The 24,919-nt window shown below is 37.0% G+C and overlaps 1 protein-coding gene across 6 annotated transcripts in view; it reads left to right on the top strand.

Annotated features, from left to right (window-relative positions):
- The window catches only part of MYO9A (myosin IXA), a 211,124-nt gene that overhangs the window by 107,178 nt on the left and 79,027 nt on the right, over positions 1–24,919 (top strand). For 3 of the 6 annotated variants that reach the window (XM_004711954.2, XM_045285719.1, XM_045285718.1), the window contains exons 17-25: positions 762–801; positions 6,207–6,329; positions 8,458–8,538; positions 10,749–10,859; positions 12,239–12,361; positions 14,438–14,587; positions 15,526–15,845; positions 16,965–18,566; positions 22,775–22,874. In XM_004711954.2, the coding sequence (XP_004712011.1) occupies positions 762–801; positions 6,207–6,329; positions 8,458–8,538; positions 10,749–10,859; positions 12,239–12,361; positions 14,438–14,587; positions 15,526–15,845; positions 16,965–18,566; positions 22,775–22,874 (2,650 nt within the window). Of the gene's footprint in view, positions 1–761; positions 802–6,206; positions 6,330–8,457; positions 8,539–10,748; positions 10,860–12,238; positions 12,362–14,437; positions 14,588–15,525; positions 15,846–16,964; positions 18,567–22,774; positions 22,875–23,387; positions 23,604–24,919 lie in introns of all 6 variants that reach the window. The other 3 variants (XM_045285717.1, XM_045285716.1, XM_045285720.1) reach the window with 2 other exon arrangements.

Below are 24,919 nucleotides of genomic sequence, written 5' to 3'. Positions count from 1 at the left end.
GATCACACAGGCTGGTGTGCTTCTTCCATGTGGGCTTTGTTGCTTCTGAGCTAGATGGCCGCTTGTTTATCTTTAAGCCTTTAAGAACCCAGACACTTATCTCTTTTTAAAGCTGGGCACCATCAGCTTTCATTGCCACATTTACTTATTCACCCACTTTGTCTTCAGCGGTTGTGTTGGAAAGGTGAGCATCATAGAATGCCTATTTAATAGAAGAAAATATTCTTGCGTTGAGGGAGTACCTGAGTTATTCCTTGTTTTTAGCCTAAAATCTAAATGAAAACATACCTTCAAAAGGATTAATTTAAGCATGCTAGAATTGTGAGCAGTAAAAATAGAAGAAAAATGCTAATTCCAAAGTTGAAGATTTTAGTGAGTAGAACTTTTTTTAAAATTGTGAAATTAGAGATTTCATTTATAGTCTTATAGAAATGACCAAAATAAAGCTTTATAGACAGACACAAGAAAACAGAATCCCACTACTATCTAAAGGGAAATAGTAGACTATCACTTATGATGTATAACACCAGGTTGCTGGTCATCATGGTTTGAATCTGCCTTTACCTGAATTACACGACATGTATCTCTCTCCTCCCTTTCTTACCTTTCTTCCCGAAGGTCCTTCTTGGGTTGATGGAGGTTGTTTTCCTATAGAGGATCTACATTTCTTGAAAACTGGTACATATAGTCTGTTGTTTAGGATGAACTGTTAAAATCATTTATCTCTACAGTATGTTTTTCTGATATATTTACCTCTCTAGGAGAAACAAAAACGTTAAATCGAGACCTGTCCTTCCAAAGGTGAGTATTACCAACAATATTATTGTTTACTGCGCATACCAATAATCTTTATAAGCCACGATCAGAAATACCTCATTTATATACAAAGTAGGGATTTACTGTGTGCATTAATGTGAGTCCATTTTTTAATGGATTAGTGTTTGAAAAGCTCCTGAATATAAATATAAATTTTTGTGGTGTTATTACCTCTTTGTTTAAGATCTTTTCATTTCCCCTTGAGCCAGATTAAGATTAAATTCTTAATTATACTTGATTTTAAACTGATTTCTAATTAGTGTTTTCTTACCCCTCACCATTTATAGCAAAGCTTGGCAAAATTTTTCTGGGAAAGCCAGATAGAAGAAATTTAGCAGGTCTCTGTTATAAGTACTCATTTTTGCTTTTGTAGCATGCATATTGCCATAAATAATATACAGCCAAATGAATGTGGCTGTATTTAAATAAAGTTTCATTTATAGCCATTGAAGTTTGAGTTTCATATACATTTTCATGACATGAAATATTATCTCTTTTAAAATTATATTCAGTCACATAAATTGCATAAAAACAGTGAGCAGGATCTGGCCCACGAATGTACATTGCTATTCAGAGATAGCCTTGCAAAAATGCTTACTGAATTTACTGAAGAAAGACAGATTTTTTTTTTATCTTCCCCCCACCCCCGAAAGACAGATTTTAATGGGAGACACTTAATGAATGTTTCTCCAAAAAAAGAAATCTTGTCATTTAAAACTTTGTTAGAAAACTTGATTTCAATAATTTAAAGGAACAGACAAAATAACTTTTTTTCCTCCTGTGATTATCTAGTTTAAGGGGAAAAAAAAGTTTTTGTCTGTCTTTATTAACATATAAAGGCACCTTTAAAAAAATGTAATGCTCTGTTGTTATTTCTAGTAGTGGTAATCAACAGTTTTAAACCATGAATTATACTTTAAAATTATTTGAATGGTTTGTAATTATGTTCTTATTATGAAAAGATACGATGGTCAGAAAAAGTCACAATGATACCACATTTGTTAAGAAACATTTAAAATTTTTATTTAATTTACCAGCTATATTAATTTATAATCCACATATCATACAGTTAAATCGTTTAAACATATTAAAATGAATTGTGCAATCATTACTATAATTATTTTAGAACACTTTCTTCTTTCTTATATTCATTAGCTCCCATCTCCCCTAACTTCCACTGCCATAACCTCAAGAAACTTAATGTATAGATTTACCTATTCCAGATTTCTTTTTATTTTTGGATGGATTTCTTTTTATATAAATCATTTTATTGGGGACTCTTATAGCTCTTATAACTATCAATACATCAGTTATATCAAGTACATTTGTACATATGTTGCCTTTATCATTTTAAAAATACCTTCTTTCTGCTTGAGCTCTTACTTCCATCCCCCACGCTCTCACCCTCTTGATAAATTATAAATTATTATTATTTTCATATCTGACACCATCCACTCTCCACCCATGTTTCTGTTGTTCGTCCCCTTGGGTTGTGTGGGGGTATAAATACATCAATCATTGCAATTGGTTCCCCCTTTCTCTCCCTTCTCCTTTTGCCTTCCCCCTTATTCTGCATTTCTCATAGAAAAAAATGTACAAAAACCCAATAACAATAATAAAATAAAAAACTCAGGGAAAATATCAGTTGTAAAGACAATAGAAAATAATAAAAACTAGAGCAAATTTCAAATGGGTGAAACAGGAGAACAAATGACAAGGTTTTAAATCTTAAACTAACTACATCGCGTTCGTCTACCCTACAAAGTACTCTGTCTACTTGCAAGGCTATTGACACTCCTAGTCAATTGACAGAGGGATTCACCAGAGGTTTAATGCAAGTGGGGGACCCTGCAAATGGATTTTGGGCTTTTATTGTTATCCATAGCCTTCTGCAAACTGCGCACTTCCGAATTTAAGCTCTAAAGCCATTCTCTCTTCTGGTCTTGGATTTAATTATTTACAGTCTTTGGATCACACAGGCTGGTGTGCTTTTTCCATGTGGACTTAACCATCACCTCACTTCGATGGCTGCTTGTTTTAAGACAAGCCTTTTGGACCCCAAATACTACTACTTTCTGATAGCTGGCGACCATTTGATTTCTTCACCACATTTTGCTATAGCACCCATGTCTTCAGTGATCTCTTCATGAGAGCAGGTAGTAAGTAGCTCCATGACATTAAAACTAAATTGTTCTTAGAATAGGACTAAATTAAGTGTGAGCTCAAAATCCATTCATATTTCTATGTATTCATCATTATCCTTTTATTTAGCCCAGTGATTTTCAACCTCTGGGTCGCAACCCCATTGAGGGTCAAACCACCCTTTCACAGGGGTTGCCCGATTCATAACAGTAGCAATATTACAGTTACGAAGTAGCCACGAGAATAATTTTATGATTGGGAGTCACCACAACATGAGGAACTGTATGAACAGGTTGTGGCATTAGGAAGGTTGAGAACCACTGATCTAGCCTGTCTAGCCTTTTATCTTTTTCTTATCCTTCACTGTTTTGTTAGTGTTTTAGTATCATAGTACTTATAATTGATGGAAAAGTGGGTTGACCCTGAGCTGGTAACCAAAAAGTTGGCAGTTCATACCTACCAGATGAGGCAGACTTCTTTCATAAAGAATTACAGCCTGAGAAACTCTATGGAACAATTTTAACTGTCTTATCGGATTATAATGAGTCAGAATCAATTCAGTCAGAAAAGGAGGATCAGAATGGATGTATAACTTGAAGAATGTAGCCAATGTCACTGAATGCTATATGGAGAAACTGTTGAATTGGTGTGTTTGCCTATATATGTTGTCAACAACAACAAAATAAGATTTTTTAAAAAGAACCATTAGTTGCTGTAGGATTATGGGGTAGACTTGTCTAGAATCCTTTGGGATAGTAATGAGAATCAGCACAATGTTAACTATGAAGTAGAGGTTCTCACTCTCCAACTGGTTTGCCATTTCTGCCGCCAGCTCTGGATTATGCGGTCAGAAACAATGTGGACGTAACAGGAAAAAGTTAGATCAGGACCAGAAAGCATTCATACAAGATCTGGAAGACTTCCCTGAGTACTTCCCTCTCATCTTCAATGTCAGACAGCTTCCAACCATGGCACCTCTCCAACTAGTTGCTTTTGGCAGTCGCCATGCTGGCTGGCTCTTCTCTCATGCCCCCTTTCAGGTGCATAACTCCTTATAGGAGTAGAAAGCTTCGTCTTTCTTCCAGAGTGGTTGCTGGTATTGAACTGCTAATCCTGTGGTTAGCAGCCCAACTCGTAACCCATTAAGTCCTCAGAGTTCCTCATTTATCGTCAATAGTTGTAAATATTTCTCCTTGATAGTAAATATAGAGTGTCTTATGTAGTACTTTTCCACTGTTTTGAAGAGCATTATTATAAACAACATTGAGTCTTGTTTGGAAAGAGCCCAGGTGGCACTGTTGGGTAAGTGTCCTTGGACTGCTAAACCACAAGGTTGGTGGTTCAAACTCACTAGTTGCTCCATGGGAGATAAAATTATCTGCTCCTATAAATATTTTCACCCATATAAGAATTCTATGATTCAGAATCAACTTGGTGGTGTAGTGGGTGGGAGACCTTGTTTGATAATCTGCTTATATAAATTTCTTATGATAAATAATTCCTACAAGTGAAAGTCCTTGTCAGCAAGATTATATGAAACTATATTCTTAAGTACATGCATATACAATGTACCATTATGTTTTTCCATCTCATGAATATTGCATTTTGTCCATTTTTATTATGCTTGGTAGTGTGATAGGCGGGCAAGCTCTTCAAAAGATAATTTACTTTTCTTTGATTACAGGAGAGATTGAATGAGTGTCATTATGTTTTGCTATTTATACTTTACTTGAGAATTGCCTATTCAGGTCTTTAGCTCATTTTACATAGAAAGTTATATACATATAAATGATCAGCTTTTGTCATTTGTTTGAAATATTTTTCCATAATTCCAGTTATTTGAATGTTTGTTACTTTTTGTCACTTGAAAGGTTTTAAAAATTATTCATATTACTCATTTTAAATTTCTTCTAGTTTTAAATAGTTTCTGCTTTCTTTTTGATTGAGGTTTTTCCACTGTTGTTTTTTGTTTTTCTGTATATGAAATCCAGGATAGGTCAATATATAGAGACAGGATCTGAATTAATGGATTTTTAGAGGTATGTTAGGGGAAGTTGGGGGAATATGGGGAGCTACTAATAACACTGAGTCCAAGAAACAAGAATATATGTTCTAAGACAGATGGTGGTGGTGATTATACAACTCTTTCAATATAATTGTCCTATTGAATTTTATGTCAATAAAATTGTTTTTTCAAAATATTCATGTCGTCAAATGAATAGTACTTTTTATAGCCTTTTAAATTTGTCATTTTAAAAAATCAGACTATGTTTCTCATACAAATAAGACCTTGACTATATGTCTTAAGTAACATTATATTGTCACTGTCACACATCTTAATCTTGACAAATTTGCTATCATAAATGTACTGTGGTTTAAAACATTAAGGTTGACTAAGAACAATCTCAATTTGTATTCTTTAATGGCTTTTTTGTTAAGTCCTGTCTCCCTATTGAGATTTGGGGTAGTCAGATCAGGTGAGGGTTGATAGGATCTGTGTTTTGGTTTCTACTGGCATACCTACTGTACCCTGGGATTGGATTTCTTTTCTTTTCTATGAGTCAGGATTTCTTATGAGATAACAGTAATCACTGTAAACAATTAAGTAGAAAGGTACTTATTTAAAGAAGTTAGCCATTTACAAAATTATTAGAAGTCTTAGAAATATAGAGTATTTAAAACACCACTTTGGGACTGACCTCCAGCTATAATGATAAAGATAAGGGATTAAGGACGTTGCCATTGCAGCTATTGGTTCCAAGCTTGTACTACTTGTGGCGTAATTTAAGGGGAGCTACTGCACCTATCAGCAATGTTTGTTACTAGGGTCACAGTAGACCACAAATCCCCTGCATTCTTGCTGCCGCTACTCTCATGTAGTGCCTGGACATGGGGACCACAGATAGCTGAAGCCCTCTATGTGCATGCTGCTGGCAGAGACACAAGCTAGGAGGAGCCGAAGGCCTCTTCCTCAGTTAAACCTGCGCAGTTTCACATGTGGGTAATTGATTTGATGTGAACTTTTGTCACATCCAGAACTCTAGAAGCAAGAGGTTTTGTGAAATGTTGCTTTGTTTTTAGCTCACCAGCTTTTGCAGGAAAGCACAGGAGAGTAGAATGAAGAAGAAAGTAGAATACCAATCTTCCATCTTTACCACGGTCATTGGAGATAGAAAACTATGGAAGAAATAATATTCTTAAATTGTTTTTTGTGAGGAATAAGAATCTGATGTTTTTTTCTTTTTCAGCACTTGTTAGAGGTGAATTCTTTAAAGCACCTGACCAGACTCACCCTACAGGATCGAATTACCAAGTCACTTCTCCATTTGCACAAGAAGAAGAAACCTCCAAGTATCAGTGCCCAGTTTCAGGTTATTTCCGTTTTAGTTATAACAAATAGGAATCTGGGTTTTTAAATTTGTTTTTCGGATTGGCATTGAAAGGTCAGAACGAACAAATTATTTTTAGCATTAAGTAGCCATTTTGTAGAAAAGTATTAGAAATAGAAAAAAATTAACTGCCTTTGTTTTTTTCTTCACATATCTTTGGATGGTGGATATCCTAATGAGTAATAAATTACTCTGAATGTGAGATGAAAGGCAGCAGAAAATGGATATTATGTGAACAAAATCTGCCTTTAAACCATATTGCCCAGCTATAAATATAGCCCCAAAGATATAATCACAAATATCAATAATCAGAAAGATAGCGGAGGGCCAGGTAATGTTTCATTGATACACGTAAGGGCGCCATTAGTTGGGAGCCAACTTGGTGGCAACTAACAACACCAGCCTAGCTAAAGTCACTGGTAACACAACGATGTATGACTTCTCTGATGTTCATTGAAACAAATTTAGCCAAACAATTGTAGGATTTTTTCTGTTCGTTTGCTTTAGTTTTTATACATAGTAGTTTTATACAAAGGAATATAATTCCTTTTGCTGTGACTCTGCATTTAGGAGTGAACTTGAGTAATATTAGCGGAGTAACTTCAAGTAGCTCTTTTCAAAGTCATTGTCTCAGTGCTGCTTTCTTCTTGAATTCTCTCTCTAAAGTTCTCATTAAATAGACATCATCATTTATGAAGAGGAAAAATGTGGTGGGTAACAATATTTTTAAGGAGCTCTCGTGGTATATGGATTATATGTTGGGCTACGAACCACAAGTTCAGCAGTTCTAAACTGCGAACTGCTCCTTGGGAGAAAGGCAAGGCTTTCTACTCCTGTAAAGTTTTACAGTCTTGGAAACTAATAGGGACTGTTCTAGTCTGCTGTATATGGTCACCATGAGTCAAAACGGAATCCATGGCCTTCAGTTGTGGTGGTGCATTGGATAAAAGGCTCTGTTGCTAAAGAAAAAGTCATTGTTCTTCAGGAAAAAACCTTATGCTATCTGCTGGAAGCTCTTTTGAAATTTGAAGGGGCTTTAAAACATTCATGGAAAAATTCCATTATCTTCAAATTCCAGTTTTACATAATATTTTTTAAAAGCTTTCTCACACAATGACACAGAAGGTTAAAGAAGGAATTGTGAAAATATATCCAGCAGTATACACTAGTAGAAAGACTGGTAGTGTCTGAAAAAGTAAGTCTCCAGAACAGAAAAGTACTAGGCACAAAGAGGGAAGGAACTAGGAAAGAGCAGAAATCAGTGAAATTAAAAATTGGAAAAGAGCAAGAAATTAAGTGAAACCAAAAGCTGGTTCTTGACAAGGTCTTAAAAACTTGATAGCCTCTAGCTGGCGAATCAGGAAAACAGAGAAAAAAACAATTACGAGTATCAGGAATTGAAGAGCATCACTAACTACACTGAAAACAAGAAAATAAAAGGCAATTCTGACTACCTCCTCCTATACACTCAAAACACTAATGAAACAAAACCCAAATCCATTGCCATTGGGTCAGTTAAAATTAATAGTACATTTTCTGAAAAGGTGGCTCACCTACTGGATAAGTTTAAAAGTTGCTTTAGGATTGCTTGAGTTTGAATGAAATTGTTTCATTAAGTGGGAACTATGAAATTTGGATTATTTTAAAACATATCTATAATATTTACTATTGCCAAGCTAGTAGTTTTAGATTAAACTATCATCCTTATTCTTAATTAGCCTCAATTTTACATTATGGAAAGGGGAATATTTACTTTGCTTTTTAGGGGGGAAAAATCCTTTCTTTGTATGTCTCTTCAACAAAACTAACTTCACTGGCATCGAGTCGATTCTGACTCGTTGTGACACTGTAGGAGAGGTAGAACTGCCCCAATGCATTTCGGAGATTGTAACTCCTTAGGGGAGTAGAAAGCCTCCTCTTTCTCCTTTGGAGTGCCTGGTGATTTCGAATTGCTGATCTTGCAGTTAGCAGCCCAACACACAGCCTGTTTTACCACCAGGGATCTACTTGTATGTCACCAGTTTGTGCCTAGTTTATAAATACTCTCATTTATTATTCATTGTCAGTTTGGAATGGAAGAATATGCTAATTGTATTACTTTATGTTGCAGGCATCATTAAGCAAACTGATGGAGACACTTGGTCAAGCAGAACCATATTTTGTAAAATGCATTCGCTCTAATGCTGAAAAGGTAAACATGTCCTTTAAATCAGTGTCAGTTTCAGCTCACAGTTTTTAGACTGAGCCTTAAATTCTTTGTAAGAGTAAGTGAAGAATATAAACTATCTAATATTGATAAGGAAAGCAAGTTCTCAGAATATTTTTATAGCGATCCTGCCTGTATGATATTTATATGAATGTTATTTAGCATCTATTCATAGATTGTGAGAAAAAATATTCTTTAAATTCTATCAGAAGAAAAGTTTTCTTTTATGCAATGTTTTTCACCCTAAGGGTAATCTCTCTTATTTGGCTACAAACTATCGTTCCTACCTTGCTTAGCATTTTTGATGTCTAAAGATCCTTATCTCTTTAGTTTAGAAAAAATACTGAAGAACTTTTCTCTGGCAGTCCCTCTGTTTTGAGCTTTTTCAAAACATACCTAACCAGGATAGATATTTGTCATCTTTATGCTCATCAGAAAGAATAATTTCCTAAATTTAGTTAAGATGTAGTAGAATTCTATTCACCTTTCTTAACTTTTAAGAAGTCTTCTCTACCATTTACAAACTTTGTGACCTTAGATGAGTTACTTGAGCAATTTGTTGACTTCAATATTTTCTTAAAAGTAAGTATACCACAATTATAAGATGAGCTTCATTTTGTTTTTGTGTGCATATATGAGTTAATACCTACAAAGTACTTAGGATGTTCCTGGTATTAGTAAGCACATAACAGATATTAGCTGTTCTTCTTTTTTTTTCCAAGCTGTTCTTTCATAGTTACTAAAATATAAATAATTTCATTTATAATTGCATAGAAGTTTGAGTTTCAGTTACTGAGATGCTATAGAAAGATTTTAATTAATGAAGTATTTTAGGGCATAGAATAAGCATCAAATAAATGAGAATTAAGTATGTAATATATGTTAACTGATATCTAGCTATAAGAAGATATCCAGGATTGCCTCCGATAATCATTGGAGGTAGCACACAGGGAATAGGGAGAACTGTCAGAAGCTCCATCTTTTGAATGTCTAAATTTATGTCTACCAAAATGCTTAGGAATGATGGTGTTGTGCCTTGTGAGAAATGGTTACCTCCCATTAGCCCCTTGCTCATCAGTGCCTGTGGATTGAGAGCATTAACCCTCGGAGACTGTTAGATTTTTTATTTTTCAAGGCTTCATACTAGTATCATTAGCAAAAGATAAGGAAATAAGCCATGCTAGTCATTAGAAGAGTCTGTCACCTCTCAGTTAAACTTAGGCAGCTGGTGAGCAGTGGGGTAGGTGGTTTTTTAGGATAGGGTTTTTTTTAGCTTTGTTTAAAAATCACAGTTTTAAACAAAAATGCAGACAGCTCTTCATTATGAAAGTAGGATTTAAAATTTTTTAAAATTTTATTCGGGGCTCTTACAGCTCTTATAATCCATTGTATCAAGCACATCTGCACATGTGTTGTCATCATCCTTTACTCTTTTTTTTGCTTTAAAGAAAAAGGTTTATTGCCACATAATGCACATATCATACATATCAAGAAGTCTTGTACAATCATTACCACAATCAATTTTAGAACATTTTCTTATTTGTCACACTATTTGCTTCTTTTTTTTAATCATTTTATTGGGATCTCATACAACTCTTCTCACAATCCATCCATCCATCCATTGTGTCAAGCACATTTTTACATTTGTTGCCATCATCCTTTCCAAAATATTTTCTTTCTACTTAAGCCCTTGGTGTTGGCTCCTCATTTTTTCCCCTCCCTCCGCTGTCCTCCCTCCCTCCCCTGTGAGCCCTCAATAATTGATAAATTTGTTTTTATCCTGTCTTACACTGACCACTATCTCCTCCCTTCATCCAGAAAGTAGGATAATCCTGATACAGATTTCACCGCGACTAGACTGTGGGTTGCGGAGTCAGAATCGACTCGATGGCAATGAGCTGGAGTGTTTTAGAGGCTCCGGTTCTGTCATGTGGGCAGCCACATTTCTGTTGGTTCAAGGTCCTTCCTTTTACAACCAGAGCAGGCTGAATCTTGGGTTTTCTCTTTCCCCGAGGGTCACGGCATTCAGAACTTTGGGGAGGTGACTAGCTGAGGAGGTGAGATTGCTAGCATCTCAGCTGTATCTTTACCAGACATTTCCCAGCAAATCTGAGTTAACGGTATTATAAGACAAACATTAATTTGGAGAGTTTTGCTTCTGGGTTAAATTTTTTTTTCTCTTTGTTTTGTATTAGCTGCCCTTAAGGTTCAATGATACCTTGGTACTTAGACAGCTTCGGTACACTGGAATGCTGGAGACAGTTCGAATTCGACAATCAGGATACAGCTGCAAATATTCTTTCCAGGTTATGTTTTTATAGTAATGTTTAAATATATATATGCATATCTTACTTATGATTTATTGGGGGCTCACATGTTTATTTCCTTTAATTCTTTCCATTCCATCTTTTGCATACAGAATTAAAAAGGGGTAGGAGAATATGTAATTTTCATTGGATTACAGTGTTCTCATTAAGCTTGTATTGTAATAGATGTCAGTAGTTGACTATTCTCATTTAACCTTAACACTTGGTAATATGAGGGGGCTTCAAAAGTTCATGGAAAAATCCCATTACCTTTAATTCCAGTATTCCAAACTTTTTGAAGCTCCCTCGTCCTAAATTTATTTGCAACACAGCAATTCCTCACAATGATTCCTCACAATCTAGTAATTGAAATAGTTCAATGTGAATGACCTAGTTCAAAGATTCCATTTGCTTTTCCTGAGAGTTTTCTCAATAGAATGTTTTCATAGAATGTTACCAAAAAGAGTCAGCTGTTCTCATCCATGCTTCACATTGGTTCTTCTCACTTTAGTCATGGTTGATGAGGTGAAACCTGAGCAGACTCAATATGTGTGTATATTGGGATGATCACTGAAAGGGGAAAAATTACAAGTTGATACCCTGCTTGAAACATAATCTCCCTCTTAGATAACAAAGACAGTGTGGACGGTGCATAATAATCAAAACTCTTAATCAGAAACACAATTGTCTGGCTCCAAGATTGCAGCCTACCCATGTGTGAATGTGTGCTTCTCTCCACAGACCTAGCAATAATCCATTCTCCCATATCAGCCTCCCAAGAGGGCTCACTGTACCTCTTCTGAATGTCCTGTCCCAGGGCTTTGCCCCGTTACGTTTCCTATTCAGGTTATTGTTCTGTTCACTCCCAGTTGACAGATGTGTTTCAGTTTGATTTTACTGCCTCATCCTTGACTGAGATGGTTAGAAACGGTTTAAAGCCCTATTCTCAGTGGCTGCTGCTCTGGGTGTAGACATCACATTGTGGCTTCTCAGCAGCTGAACACATTTTTGCTGTTGCAGAGAGGGAAAACTTTATTTTCCATTTTCCCTGGTAGTAGTCGCCCCATTTGCTTATTTTTATGCTAAATATTTCAGGTCCCTGTTTGAAAAATTTTTTTTCTTTTGATTTAATGCAGTTTTCTCAGAAAGTATAATTAGCTTCTACCTTTCCTTTCATCTTCTGTACCCCTTGGATAACATAGTTACTAGAATTTGCTGTCTTTTTCAAATGAACCTTTTTGTAATATTTTAAGCTGACAAGCTCTTTCTTGATTTTACTTTGTTTAAAGAATGAGGAAAAATAATGGTTAGCTATTATAGGGTCTTGTTTTATATATGATTCATTTGTGATTTTATAACATTTTCTTTTCATTTTTCAGGATTTTGTGAGCCACTTCCATGTACTACTTCCCCGAAATATTACTCCATCTAAGTTTAACATTCAGGATTTCTTCAGGAAAATAAATGTTAATTCAGATAATTATCAAGTTGGAAAAACTATGGTAAATACATAACCCTTGTTAAAATTGAGTGTATTTTTATTTAGCAAATAATGGCAGTCTTTGCCTATGAGAGCGCTCATAATAAAGATAGTAAACAGCTATCATGACGATCTTTATTAGGCTCACGTTATTTATTAAGGTAGCCATATTAATCAAATAGTATTTGGCCATTGCTTTAGTTTTGACTGTAATTTTAACTAAGAAACATATCTCCCTATGTATTCTTTGATTCCAACTTTATTTGCCCAAAATATTGAGATTCCTATACTCTCTTCAATTTATCATGTACTGTCTCTGATACCCTTCTTCCATTTCTCAAGCCACAAATGGTTATCACCTTTGACTTAATTTTTTTTAATACTTTTATTGGGGACTCTTACATCTCATCAAAACCCACACATTCATCCAGTGTGTCAAGCACATTTGCACATATGCTGCCATCATCATTTTCAAAGCATTCTCTTCCCACTTGAGCCCGTGATATCAGCTCCCCATTTCTTCCCCCTCCCTCCCCTGCCCGCCCTCACGAACCCTTGATAAGTTATAGAATAAATATATATATATATATTTAAATCATTTTATTTTCATATCTTAACATTGTCCTCTGTCATCCACTTTTCCATTGCTTGTCCCCCTGAGAGGGGGTTCTAGGTTGATCCTGTGTTCAATTCCTCCTTTCTCCCTCACACCCACCCCCTAATCCTCCTGGTATCATCTCTACTCTCCTTGTTGGCCCTGAGGGGTTTGTCTATCCTTGATTCCTGTGTTGCAGGCTCTTATCTGTAGCAGTGTGCTTGCTCTGGTCTAATCTGATTTGTAAGATAGAATTGAGGTCATGATAGTAGGAGGAAGGAAGCGTCAAAGAACTAGAGGAAAGTTGTGTGTTTCATCAGTGCTATACTGCACCCTGACTGGCTCATTTCTTCCCTGTGACCCCTCTGTATGGGGATGTCCAATTGTCTACAGATGGGTATTGGGTCTCCACTCCATGTTCCGCCTCCCCCACCCCCGGCCATTCACATTGGATATGATTTTGTTCTGGGTCTTAGATGCCTGATACCTGATCCCATCAACACCTCATGATCACACAGGCTGGTGTGCTTCTTCCATGTGGGCTTTGTTGCTTCTGACTTAATTTTCACTTTAATTATTTTACAGAATTCTAAGTTTTGTACTCTTAGAAGCCATCTGCAGATCTCTCCCTTTTTCTCCATTCCTGCCCTTCTCACCTACGTTCCTCCTATACTGAATATCTTGTTTCTCTGCTTCCAGTGTATCTGTCATATTGTTGAACTCATTATAATCATAACAAAGTCATTATAATATATGCTTATGTATGGAGGCCTTTTGCTCACAATCCTCTGGTAGCCATCTCATTGAATTCAAACATGTTTCTGTATTTCAAGAATCTCCATATTGTACTATCTTTTTTAAAGAGTAGCGGATGTATGCTTTCATTATTATTTCCAACTCCTGGTTTTGTTCAGGTGGGTTCCTCTGTCTCTAGACTTGATCTGTTGTTTTCCCCTAACTATTTAACTGATCTTTGTATCACTAAAGATTTATTCATGAAATTAAATAGATAAATAAATTAATATGCAACTTTGGGAACCAAGATGCTTTTGATGCATGCTGGGCTTCAGAGAGACTATTATCATTGGTTTGTTCAAGTTATAATCAAATTTCAAGATATGAGATTCACAACTTCTACTCACCCATCCACCCAGTTCACCTGATAAAGAGGACATATGTGAAGGAGACTTCACATAAAGTTCATGGAAAAATCCCAGTATCTTTTAATTCAATTTTTCCCCAATCTTTTTGAAGTCTCCTCATAAAACCAGTAACACATTAGCCCGTAGTGGTGGTGATTTTCGGAGTGAGTAATATCTCACTATCTCTGACTCAGGGAGTAGGATGCTTGTGTTCACCTGCCCGGATCCTACTGTTGCCTCCATTTAGAATACTGCAATTGCACATGTGCCGCTCATATGCATTTTCTGTTTTCTAAAAGCTTAGCACAGAAAGGATGGTGCATAAAAGGAGTTCATTCCTCATTTTTTCTCCTTCCGGTAGGTGTTCTTAAAGGAACAGGAACGGCAGCACTTACAAGACCTGCTTCACCAAGAGGTGCTCCGCAGAATCATATTACTGCAGCGATGGTTCAGGGTCTTGCTGTGTAGGCAACATTTCCTCAATTTGAGACAGGCATCCATTATTATCCAGGTGGGTAGCAAAGGATTTTTTAATACTTTATTTGCATGAGACTGGCTTGTTTATTTGGCCTTTGTTTAGTAACAGAACAGTTTTACTTTGAAACATTTCAATAAGAACATAAACTCCTCCTGAGATAGAATGGGTCTCATTTTGAAATGCTCAAAGTTCCCAGCAGATTGTCTGATGTGTAAATTACCCATTGCTGTTGGGTCTGTTCTGCCTCAGGTAGACCTACAGGACAGAGTAGAACTGTTCCACAGTGCTTCTAGAACTTTACATCGTACAGAACAAACCGCCACGTTTATCTTGACAGCAGCGGTTCTCAACCTTCCTAATGCCGCCACACTTTAATACAGTTCTTCATGTTATGGTGACCCCCCCCCCAACCATAAAATTATTTTTGTTGCTACCTCATCACTGTAATTTTGCTACTGTGATGAATCGGGCAACTCCTGTGAAAGGGTGGTTCAACCCCCGCCCAAAGGGGTCACAACCCACAAGTTGAAAACCACTGTTTTAGAGCAACTGGTTGGTTCAAATCACCAACCTTTCAGTAAATAGCCAGCACTTGTTTGTGCAAGAAAATCCTGTGTGAAATCTGGAATCTTTGAAATGTGTCATCTTAAACTCATTGATATTATTTGGCAAAGTATAATGTAAGAATATATTTAATTTATTAAGATTCAATAATAGAACTGAAAACAAAGTTTTACATTTATTTTCTTTAATTAACTTCATTTAAACTTTAATTAATTTCATATTATTTAAAATAGTTGTTGATAGCCAAGTCTATCTGGGGAAAAACTATTTTTTTTCACCTTAATCATAAATAGTTTAGCTGTTTAGCCAATGACTCTTTCATTATAACCTAGGACATTTATTCTTATTTTCCATGAAAATGTGGCATAACATATGACAGCAGCTTCTATTATTCTGTGTCCCCCCAGCGATTCTGGAGGAATTACCTGAATCAGAAGCATGTCAGAGATGCAGCTGTGCAGAAGAATGTGTTTGTTATGGCTAGTGCAGCTACTCTTCTCCAAGCGTCCTGGCGTGCCTACTTAGAGAGGCGGTGGTACTTGGAGCTGCGAGCTGCAGCCATCATTATCCAGCAAAGGTGGCGGGACTATTACAGAAGGAGGCACGTGGCGGCTGCCTACATACAGGCAAGATGGAAAGGCTACAGGGAAAAGAAGCGGTACCGAGAACAAAGGAACAAAATTATCCTTTTGCAAGCTGCATGTAGAGGATTCAGAGCAAGACATAGGTAATCTCTATGGCTACAGTTATTACCCCTTCTCACTTTACAAGTGCTTTGTTTATACCTCTCTTGTAATACTTGCCTAATTTGGGTTTCAGTCAGTTGCACTTGTATACAATTTATCTCCCATTGGTCTCTGAGACTCAGCGATTTTAACCCATATTGTCTGGCCTAAAACTCACCCGGCCATCGAGTCATTTCCAACTCTTGGTAACCATGTCAGGCAAAGTAAGCTCCTCCATGAGGTTTCCAAGGAAGGCTATAAATCTGCCCTCATTCTCCTGCTCTACCGACTCTCATGGTTAGCAACCCAAGGCTTAATGCACTGTGCCACCAGGGTTCTTGGTGTGGCGTATAATACGTGGTTCTCTACATTCCTAATGCTGCAACCCTTTAATACAGTTCCTCATGTTGTGGTGACCCCAACCATAAAATTATTTTAGTTGCTACTTCATCACTGTCATTCATTCGACCCCCAAAGGGATTGGGACCCACATGCTGAGAACCGCTGCTATAATAGAAGCTAAATAAATTACTATTGAATTAAGTTGGATTAAAATTCTATGTAGTCTATGTTTACAGCTCCTTGGAATGGCTTTTTCATTAAGGTGAAACTGATAAAATTTCCAATATTAAACTATTTTTACCTCCAGAAACTTTCATCTTAAAATAATGGTATTATTAAAATGAGAAGCTTATTTCTGAGTTAGTTTATGTTTTGAATAGAATACTGAGCTGGAAATAGTTTAATCAATAACAGTTTTATCTGATTCATGTAAATAGGATGTGCTTCCAAGTTTGTGTAGGAATTCCTTGTCAGTGTTGTAGCAGCCCTATCTCCCACAAAAGGAATAACTGCCCAGACTGTGCCAACCCCTCAGTTGTTCTGTTTGACCCGATTGCTGCCAGCCACCGTATCAGTCCATCTCATTACACGTCTTTCTCTTTTGCCTTGGCCACTTTGGCCATCATGCCTTTTTCCAGAAATCATGTAGTTATTAGAAAAATAAAATTTTGAGACTTTCATTAAAAAAAATATTCTCAGTAAATGTATGCTCTGTAGTGGTCACTAATGTGTATCTATAACCCTCCCTCCCTGTTTTCCCCATCCATGTTTTCATATAGGTTTAAAGCTTTGAAAAAACAAAGACACAAAGAAACAAAAGTAGAGCTTGGATTGGTGACTACCCAGGCATATGGGTCTCTGGACATTCAAGGCTCAGACCCTTCAGAATGGGAAGACTGTTCCTTTGACAATAGAGTGAAAGCCATAGAGGAAAGTAAATCTGTAATCGAGAGTCATAGAATTAGCTGTGAGAGCTCAGGAGACTACTCCGAGGATTCCCCAAACAAACGACAGGAGAGAGCCAGAAGCCAAAGTGGTGCAGACTTCCAGGAAGATGTGGTCGTGAGGGAGAGACCCAAGTCCTTGGAGGATCTCCATCAGAAAAAAGGCAGTCGGGCCAAAAGAGAAAGCCGGAGGATGAGAGAACTGGAGCAAGCTATATTTAGCTTAGAATTACTAAAAGTCCGCTCCCTTGGTGGTGGGTCTCCTTCAGAGGAACGCAGATGGTCTACAGAACTCATGCCCGAGGGCCTTCCGTCTCTACGGGGCACACCTGATAGTGAAAGTTCTCAAGGGAGCTTGGAACTTCTGAGCTGTGAAGAAAGTCAGAAGAGCAAACTAGAGCCAGTCATTCCAGGTGTTGGAGCCTGGACAGTTCCATCACCTCAGACATCCATCAGGAGTCCGCAAGACGGTCCACAGGATGCTGCCCGCAGTGCCTCAAGTGAGACTAGCCATGAACTGACGCAAAGGCAGACACCCGCTGGCTTGGAGCCTTTGAAGGATGGCACTATGCAGGATAAGATAGTCTGCAGGTCCGGATTCATTACCTGTAAACCACAGCTGAGAGAACCCCTTATTTCAAATAGTCTGCCTACATTTTTTTATATTCCCCAACAAGATCCATTGAAAACTCGTTCCCAACAAGATACAAGTATTCAGAGAAACAAGCAATTGGAAAGTAAAGAAACACAGGGGACAGCTCTTACCTTGGATATCAATAGAGAAGCCCCAAAGTACCACTGCTCAGGAGAAGATCAAGTTGTTGCTTCTTTGAATACAGATCCTTCTAATACTGTGCTTGAAAAACTAGAAAAGCTAAACATTGAGAAGGAAGAAAGGCAAAAGCAGTTACAACAGCAGAATGAAAAAGAAATGATGAAGCAGATTCGCCAGCAGACAGATATTTTAGGGAAGGAACGTAAAGCCCTCAAGACAGTTGAAAAGCCAAGAATTGGGGAGTATATGCTGACCCCTTTGATAAGTCCATCAGGGCAAATAGTTGAGAGGCCAACCTCTCTCATTCTAAATACTACAAATAAAGGAGAACTCGGTGTACCGGAACCCCATTCAATAGCTAAAAAAGGTACAGCTCTTGCCCCAAAAGATAGTTCCTCTGCTCACCTACCCCCGAAGGACCGACCTGTCACCCTGTCCTTTGAAAAAAAAGGAAGTCCATGCCAACCCAAGGAGTTATCTAAGACAGACAGAACAGGCTCCCAAATGAACACAACTTGTAAACTCTCAAATAATCGTGTTTCAAAAAGAGAATGTGTTAGGCATCCAGCTCAGTCTTGTAGCCATAAATCTGATGACCCTTCCAAAGAGGGAACAACTAGAGCCATTTTCTTCATGCCAAAGGACAACTCGAGTATTCCACTGTGAGTGACATGTTTATTACATCCTTTTATGTATCTTTTGGACTGTTTTATTAATATACCTCCCAATCTATTAAAGTCATTGGAAATTCAGTTCTCTGAAACACAGGGACTTGGCATGAGTCAGAATTGGTGGGGCAGAAACTCGGTAGGTGTTTTTTTGTTTTATTGGAGTCTTAGACTAAGTACAGACTTTTTGGTTCTTCCACATGAAGTTAGAAAGCATTTGTGAAGTGCAACATAGTAATGAGCCTTCAGTAAGTGCTCATTGCTTTAGATTAGGAAGGAACAGCAGTCTAACCTTGGTTCCATAAAGAATTATGTATATGAAATTTCTCAGGGGAGAGACAAGAGAGGGCATGGGAGCCAAGCTCGCGATTTAGATAGCATGTGTGGAGTAGGTATAATAATATTGGGATTACATTTCTCATAACCACTTGCTACTCCTGGCAGAAGTTCCAAGAATCTCTTGCTTGGGAATGCTTAAAAGGCTGTGTATGCAGATGTGAAATAAGAAATAAAGAGGCCAGCTAAGCAGACTCAAACAAAAACAAACAGGGAAGGTTTTTCTTCTTCCTTAATTAAGAGTTTCTTAATAAAATTCTCTTGCAATATCCTAAAATACATGGTAATTATACCATATAAAAGTATATGGTAATGTGTTTTGGCATAGCAATTGACCTTCATTAAGGTTTTTACAGGAGCTTCATCTTTTTCTTGTAACCACAAGAGAAGTATTTTGTAAATGGACATAAATAAAATATTTCAAAAACTCAAGATAGATCTATACAGAGAATTTTTTCAAGTTCCTGAGGGAACTGTTTAAATCATGGGCGAGCTAAAATAAATTGAATTAATTAAGTTCTATGGAGCCTGAACCTTCATTCATAAAATGTGAGATTTTGGATAGAAAAGCAATCAGTCTGCCAGCTAGTATTGTAGCAAAGTGTCAACCCATGGACCCAGCACTTTAATCACCTTTATGGATTAGATTATACTTTTTTATTTGTTTGATAACCACTTTTTGTCAGTGCTGATGTCGATTTATAGGGAGATGTCAAAGTGTTTGTGGAAAGAAGGGATTAAAGGAATTTCTTTATGACTTTTATTGATATGCCTTCTTTTTAAAGCCTCCTCAAGTTTTAAAACTAAATAAGTGAAAGCTACCAAGCAAGATTTTAGAAAGAAACTTTTCTAACAAATAGGAATCATTTTAGTATAAGGTACAACAATGGAGTTTTCATCACTGGATGGCTACTTATCAGATATTTTATAATTTGTCTGCTAACTGTGAGATTAGCAGTATTTAACTCACCAACTACTCTTCGGGAGAAAGATGAAACTCCCATAAAGATTTACAGCCTCAGAAAACCTAGGTAGCTGTTCTACATCCTTTAGGGTAGCTGGGAGTTGGACTTGATTCAGTGGCAGTGGGTTGGCTTTGAGTTTTTAGATTAGAAGACATATTCTAAGAGTAGCAGTCTAAAGATTTGGCATTTCCTTTCCCCCCCATTTATCATCAAATATAGTTTATGTCTTGAGCTAATATTGCTACTAATAATCTTAAAGATGTGTGAGCATAATGGAATATACCCAGAAATTATCAGGACAGGGCCTCAAGCAATTCACTGATACACATGCATTCTTGATAACAGAAAAAAAAATTCTCTTCCTACATTTTATTTATTTTTGTTGTTGAGAGTATACACAGCAAACATTTTCAAATTAAGCAACCATTTTCACTCATTTTTTGACTTATTCCTCCCTCATTAACATAGTCTTTCAGATTGTTCTTGTTAATGAGATCCCATTGAGATAGTTCTTAAAAAAGCATAATGCTCAAAGTAGACATTTTTTACTAATTAAGGTATTGATCAGTTTTAAGATAACCTCAGGATATTTTTGGTTTGGTTTCATGTTTAAAGATTATCTCAGTGGGGAGCTGATGCCAGGGACTTAGGTGGAGAGCAAATGTTTTGAGAATGATGGAGGGCAATGAATGTACAAATGTGCTTTACAGAATTGATGTATGTATGGATTGTGATAAGAGTTGTATGAGCCTCTAATAAAATGATTTTAAAAAAAGATTACCTCAGGACAATAATTTCAGGGGTTTATCTATCCTCCATGGCTTCAGAAAGTCGAGATTCTTTGAAAACTTGAAATTCTTTGGCACCTTCCTTCTTTTGATTAAGATTCCTCTGTTGCATTTTTTATTAAAATGTTCAGTACTGGGGGCTGGGCACCATTCCAGTTCTTATCTCACTATTGCTCCAGGTGAGTGGAGAACCCGTTGTTGTGTCTTGGGTTACCGCCTTCAAGCTTTTAAGACCCCCATGCTCTATAAAACGAAAGAGGTGAAACAGAAGCACTAAATACCTTACTAAACCCGTTAACCAGACATCTCATGAAACCAAAACCCTAAACCTGCAAAGTAAGGATCCAAATACCATGTGCTGTTTGGTTGTTCATAAGCAGCCTCAACATTGACTTCTTTTTTTTTTGGAATTGTTGTAAATATCTCTCACAATTTTTCTAACTTAACTTTTCACAAGTGAACAATTTATTGTCTGCAATTACAATAATTGGCTGTGCAACCCAACCCTTAATCAGTGTAAATTTTAAAAATCACTATTAGCTACCTTTTCCCTCTTTCTTTTTTTTTCTTTTCCCTCAACTAATAATTAACTTTAGACTCTATACATTTACTCCTCCGTGCCTTTTTATGTAAATGTGGTCATATAATATTTGCCCTTTTGTAATTGGCTTTTTTTTTCACTTAGCAAAGCATCTACTAGCTTCATCCATATTGTAACCTGTATCAAGATTTCATTTCTTTTACTGGCTGAGTAGTATCCTATCTTGTTTATGTACAACATGTTGTTTATCCAAGTCATCTGTTTTTTGTTTTAAATCATTGTATTGGAGACTTTCAGCTCTTATAACATTCCACACAGTTGTACGGTCATCTGTTAATGGACATGTGGGCTTCTACCTTTTGGCTATTGTGAATAGTGCTGTAGTGAACATTGATTGGTGTACAAGTCTCCTTTTTTGAGTCTCTGTTTCCAAGTCTCTTGAGTACATATTAGCAGTAGAATTGCTGGGTTAAGTGCTAGTTCTATTTTTAGTTATTTGAAGGAACTGTCACACTGTTTTCCACAGCGACCGTACTATTTTTTCTTTACCATTACCAGTGAATAAGAGTCCCTCACCATTTCCTCACCCACATTAGTTTTCTTTCTTTTTAAAAAATCTTAGCCATCCTAGTGAGAATGAAGTGGTATCACATTGTGGATTTGATATGAACTTTCTTTCTGATGGCTACTGAGCACCCTTTCATGTGTTTTCTGGTTATTTGGGTTTCTTCTTTGGTGAAATATCTATTTAAATCCTTTGCCCATTTTATGATTAGGTTGTCTTTTTGTTGTTTTCTAAATATTACAGATATTTTGGCTATTAGATTCTTGTCTGATATATGGTTTCCAAAGATAGTCTCCTGATTAATAGATTGTCTTTTTACCTTTCTGATAATGTCTTTTGATGAATAAAAGTTTTTAATTCTTATGAAGCTCCTATTATTTAGCTTTTTCCCCCTGGTTTTGCATTTGCTATTTTCTTAGGTAATCCATGATTGGAAAACAAGGCTTGACAGGATTACCTGTGATGTTTCTTCTAAATTTTATGACTGTATTTCTCACATTTACATTCTTAATACAAATTTGTTTTGCGTATGATATGAGACAGGGTCCTATTTCTTTTTTCTATATGTGGAAATACAATTTTCCCAGTACCTTTCATTGAAGACACTCTACTTTCCCCATTGAATATATTTAGCACCTTTGTGAAAAATCAGCTGACCATAGATGCATGGTTTTATTTCTGGATTTTCTGTTTTATTTTTTTGGTCTGTATGTCTCTTGTTTTAATAGCACCAGATTGTTTTGTAGAGTAGCTGTAGAGTATATTGTATGCTTTAAAATAAAGAAGATTCTTCCTACTATGTATGTTCTTCTTATTCAGTATTGTTTTAGCTAGTAAATGGAAATTTTTTGGCATATTTTGGGAATTGAGTATGATGGGAAGTATTTATGGAATTTGTTGGAACTCTTTGGCCTGGCTTCTTACCTTGTATTTCATGCTACACTTAAAGAATATTGGCTAGAGATCCCTGGTAGTAATTGAAATGTTATCTCTTGTCTTATCTAAAGTGTCAGCAAGGAATCCTTAAAGTGTGGAAATCCTCACTACCATAAGCAAGATGAACCAGCTTGGAAACCTGTGAGGCCAGCTGGGCTGGGCCAAAGAGAGGTAAGTATTAGATCTTGTTTATCTTCCATCTATGTGAAGTTAGATGCCTGTTGTTCTGGAAATTATTATTCTTGTTATTAAAGTACTTCACCTACCCATTTACTCCCAAGTGTTTATAGAGAAAGAAACCATGAGCTAAGCTTGTTATAATTAAGGAGGTGAACTCCAGGCAGATAATGGTGCCTAAAAATTCAGATTATATATACAAATGAGAAGTTGCTAGGAAAAAGAAGGCATTTATGCAAGTGACTTGGTGACAGATTTTGCCTATCAGGGATGACCTCCTTGGCTGTGGATAAAATCAGCATAGCTTTAAGTTCTCTTGTTGTCCTTTGTCCAGGGTAATGTATGTGGATTCCTTTTGGTTATCCCTGTCACTCTTGGTAGTGGAAAGGGCATGGTCGGGTGGAGGGATGTTTCAAGAAATTCATGAGCCCTCTGATGCCTTTTGTTGGCATCATCTCCATTCAAAACAAAACATTGTTGTGTTATTTGTTTTATCATTTGGTCAAGCAGGTTGCCAGACCGGCCCATAAAAAGAAAGCTCGCATGGCGCGGACGCGCTCCGATTTCTTGACTAGAGGTACTTTTGCCGATGGGGAGGGGGATACAGAGGAAGATGATTACGATGACATTATTCAGCCCCTTCTCTCCCTTGACCAAGCTTCTCACTCTGAGCTCGGGCCTGCACCCAGCCTGGGTCAGGCCTCTCACAGTGACTCCGAAATGGTAATTTTATAGCAATTTAAGAAAAATAGGCAACAAGCAAATCTGTTGGGAATAGTCTTTGCTACTCTCAAGCTAACCTTCACAGCTTCTTCCCTATGTGATGGTTTGTACATGGGAAACCTCAGTGAACACAGCAACTCAAAACGAAACTTTAACCGAATGAATACAGGACTCAGAGAAAGGGCACTTCATATGTAGATCAAATATTTGTCAAATCACAGGTTAGGCAAGATTAACAATTGAACTTACTACTAATATAGAACATTTCCATTTTCTAGCTTACACGGTGTAGCACAGGTATCAACAGACTGTCTATAAAGGGCCAGATAGTAATGAGTCTGGGTTTCATGTGTCATATAGTCTGTCAGCTACGTAGACAAATAAGCAAACCACTGGGCATAGCTGTACTCCAATAGCACTTTCTTTACAAAAATTGGCTGTGGCCTGTATTTGACCTACTGGCTATAGTTTGTTGATCTGTTGTCTATAGAATATAGCATATGTTAAATAATTCAGTGGCTTGTCACTGAAATGACATTTTCTTTTAACTGCGCGCGCGCACACACACACACACACACACACACACACGCACACGCACGCACACACACATCTATATCTCCTGCTTGAAAGTGCCCAAATGAAAAAAATTCTGAATGAATGAATAAATAGAAGTTCCCAAATGAAAAATGACTATCACATGAGAATAGGTTATGAAACAAACTAATTTTAATGAAAAGCACGGCTGATAGTTTTTCAGTGTAAATTAATAGCATATTTAATTTATTTTATAACGTTCATAGACTTTTCATGTGTAGAGGAAGTGAAGACATTCGATGTAGCTGCTGTTTTGTTCCTGAGAGTTTCCTTTGGTACAAACCTGAGTTCTTTCCCTGGTAGAATTCTTTTGCACTTGGAGCTGTGTGATGCGCCAGGACGTTGGGCTCTCCGCTTGGAGTCTTTAGCTCCTTTCAGGGTTCTAGCTGGTAGCCTCTGCCTATAATTCTGTTCACCTGCTTGACAGTCACTGCATGCCAGTAGTGGTAGACCACCTCCCTGCACAGTGTACTAGTCACTTCTCCACCCTGATCTCACGCTCCTCTTGTTTCTTTTACTTTTAGGAACAGGTGGTAGTAGTTGTTTCTGGTGGACATTTGCATGAAGAAGCTTTGCTTTTTAGAATATGCTAAGTTGTACCTGCTGGGGCGGGGGTGGGAAGGGAAGGAACAGCCTTGTATTTCTCTACTTGTGTGTCTTGAAGAAATATGGTATGTTCTAGCAGCATCTGATATTGCGAGGTTGAAGAGTAATTGTTCTTA

This window comes from Echinops telfairi, unplaced genomic scaffold (assembly GCF_000313985.2).
Source record: "Echinops telfairi isolate 266 unplaced genomic scaffold, ASM31398v2 ScPeMD7_7475;HRSCAF=8513, whole genome shotgun sequence".
NCBI classification, from domain to species: Eukaryota; Metazoa; Chordata; class Mammalia; order Afrosoricida; family Tenrecidae; genus Echinops; species Echinops telfairi.
Note: the sequence above shows the minus strand (reverse complement) of the source record. Positions and strands in the feature narration are given on the sequence as shown.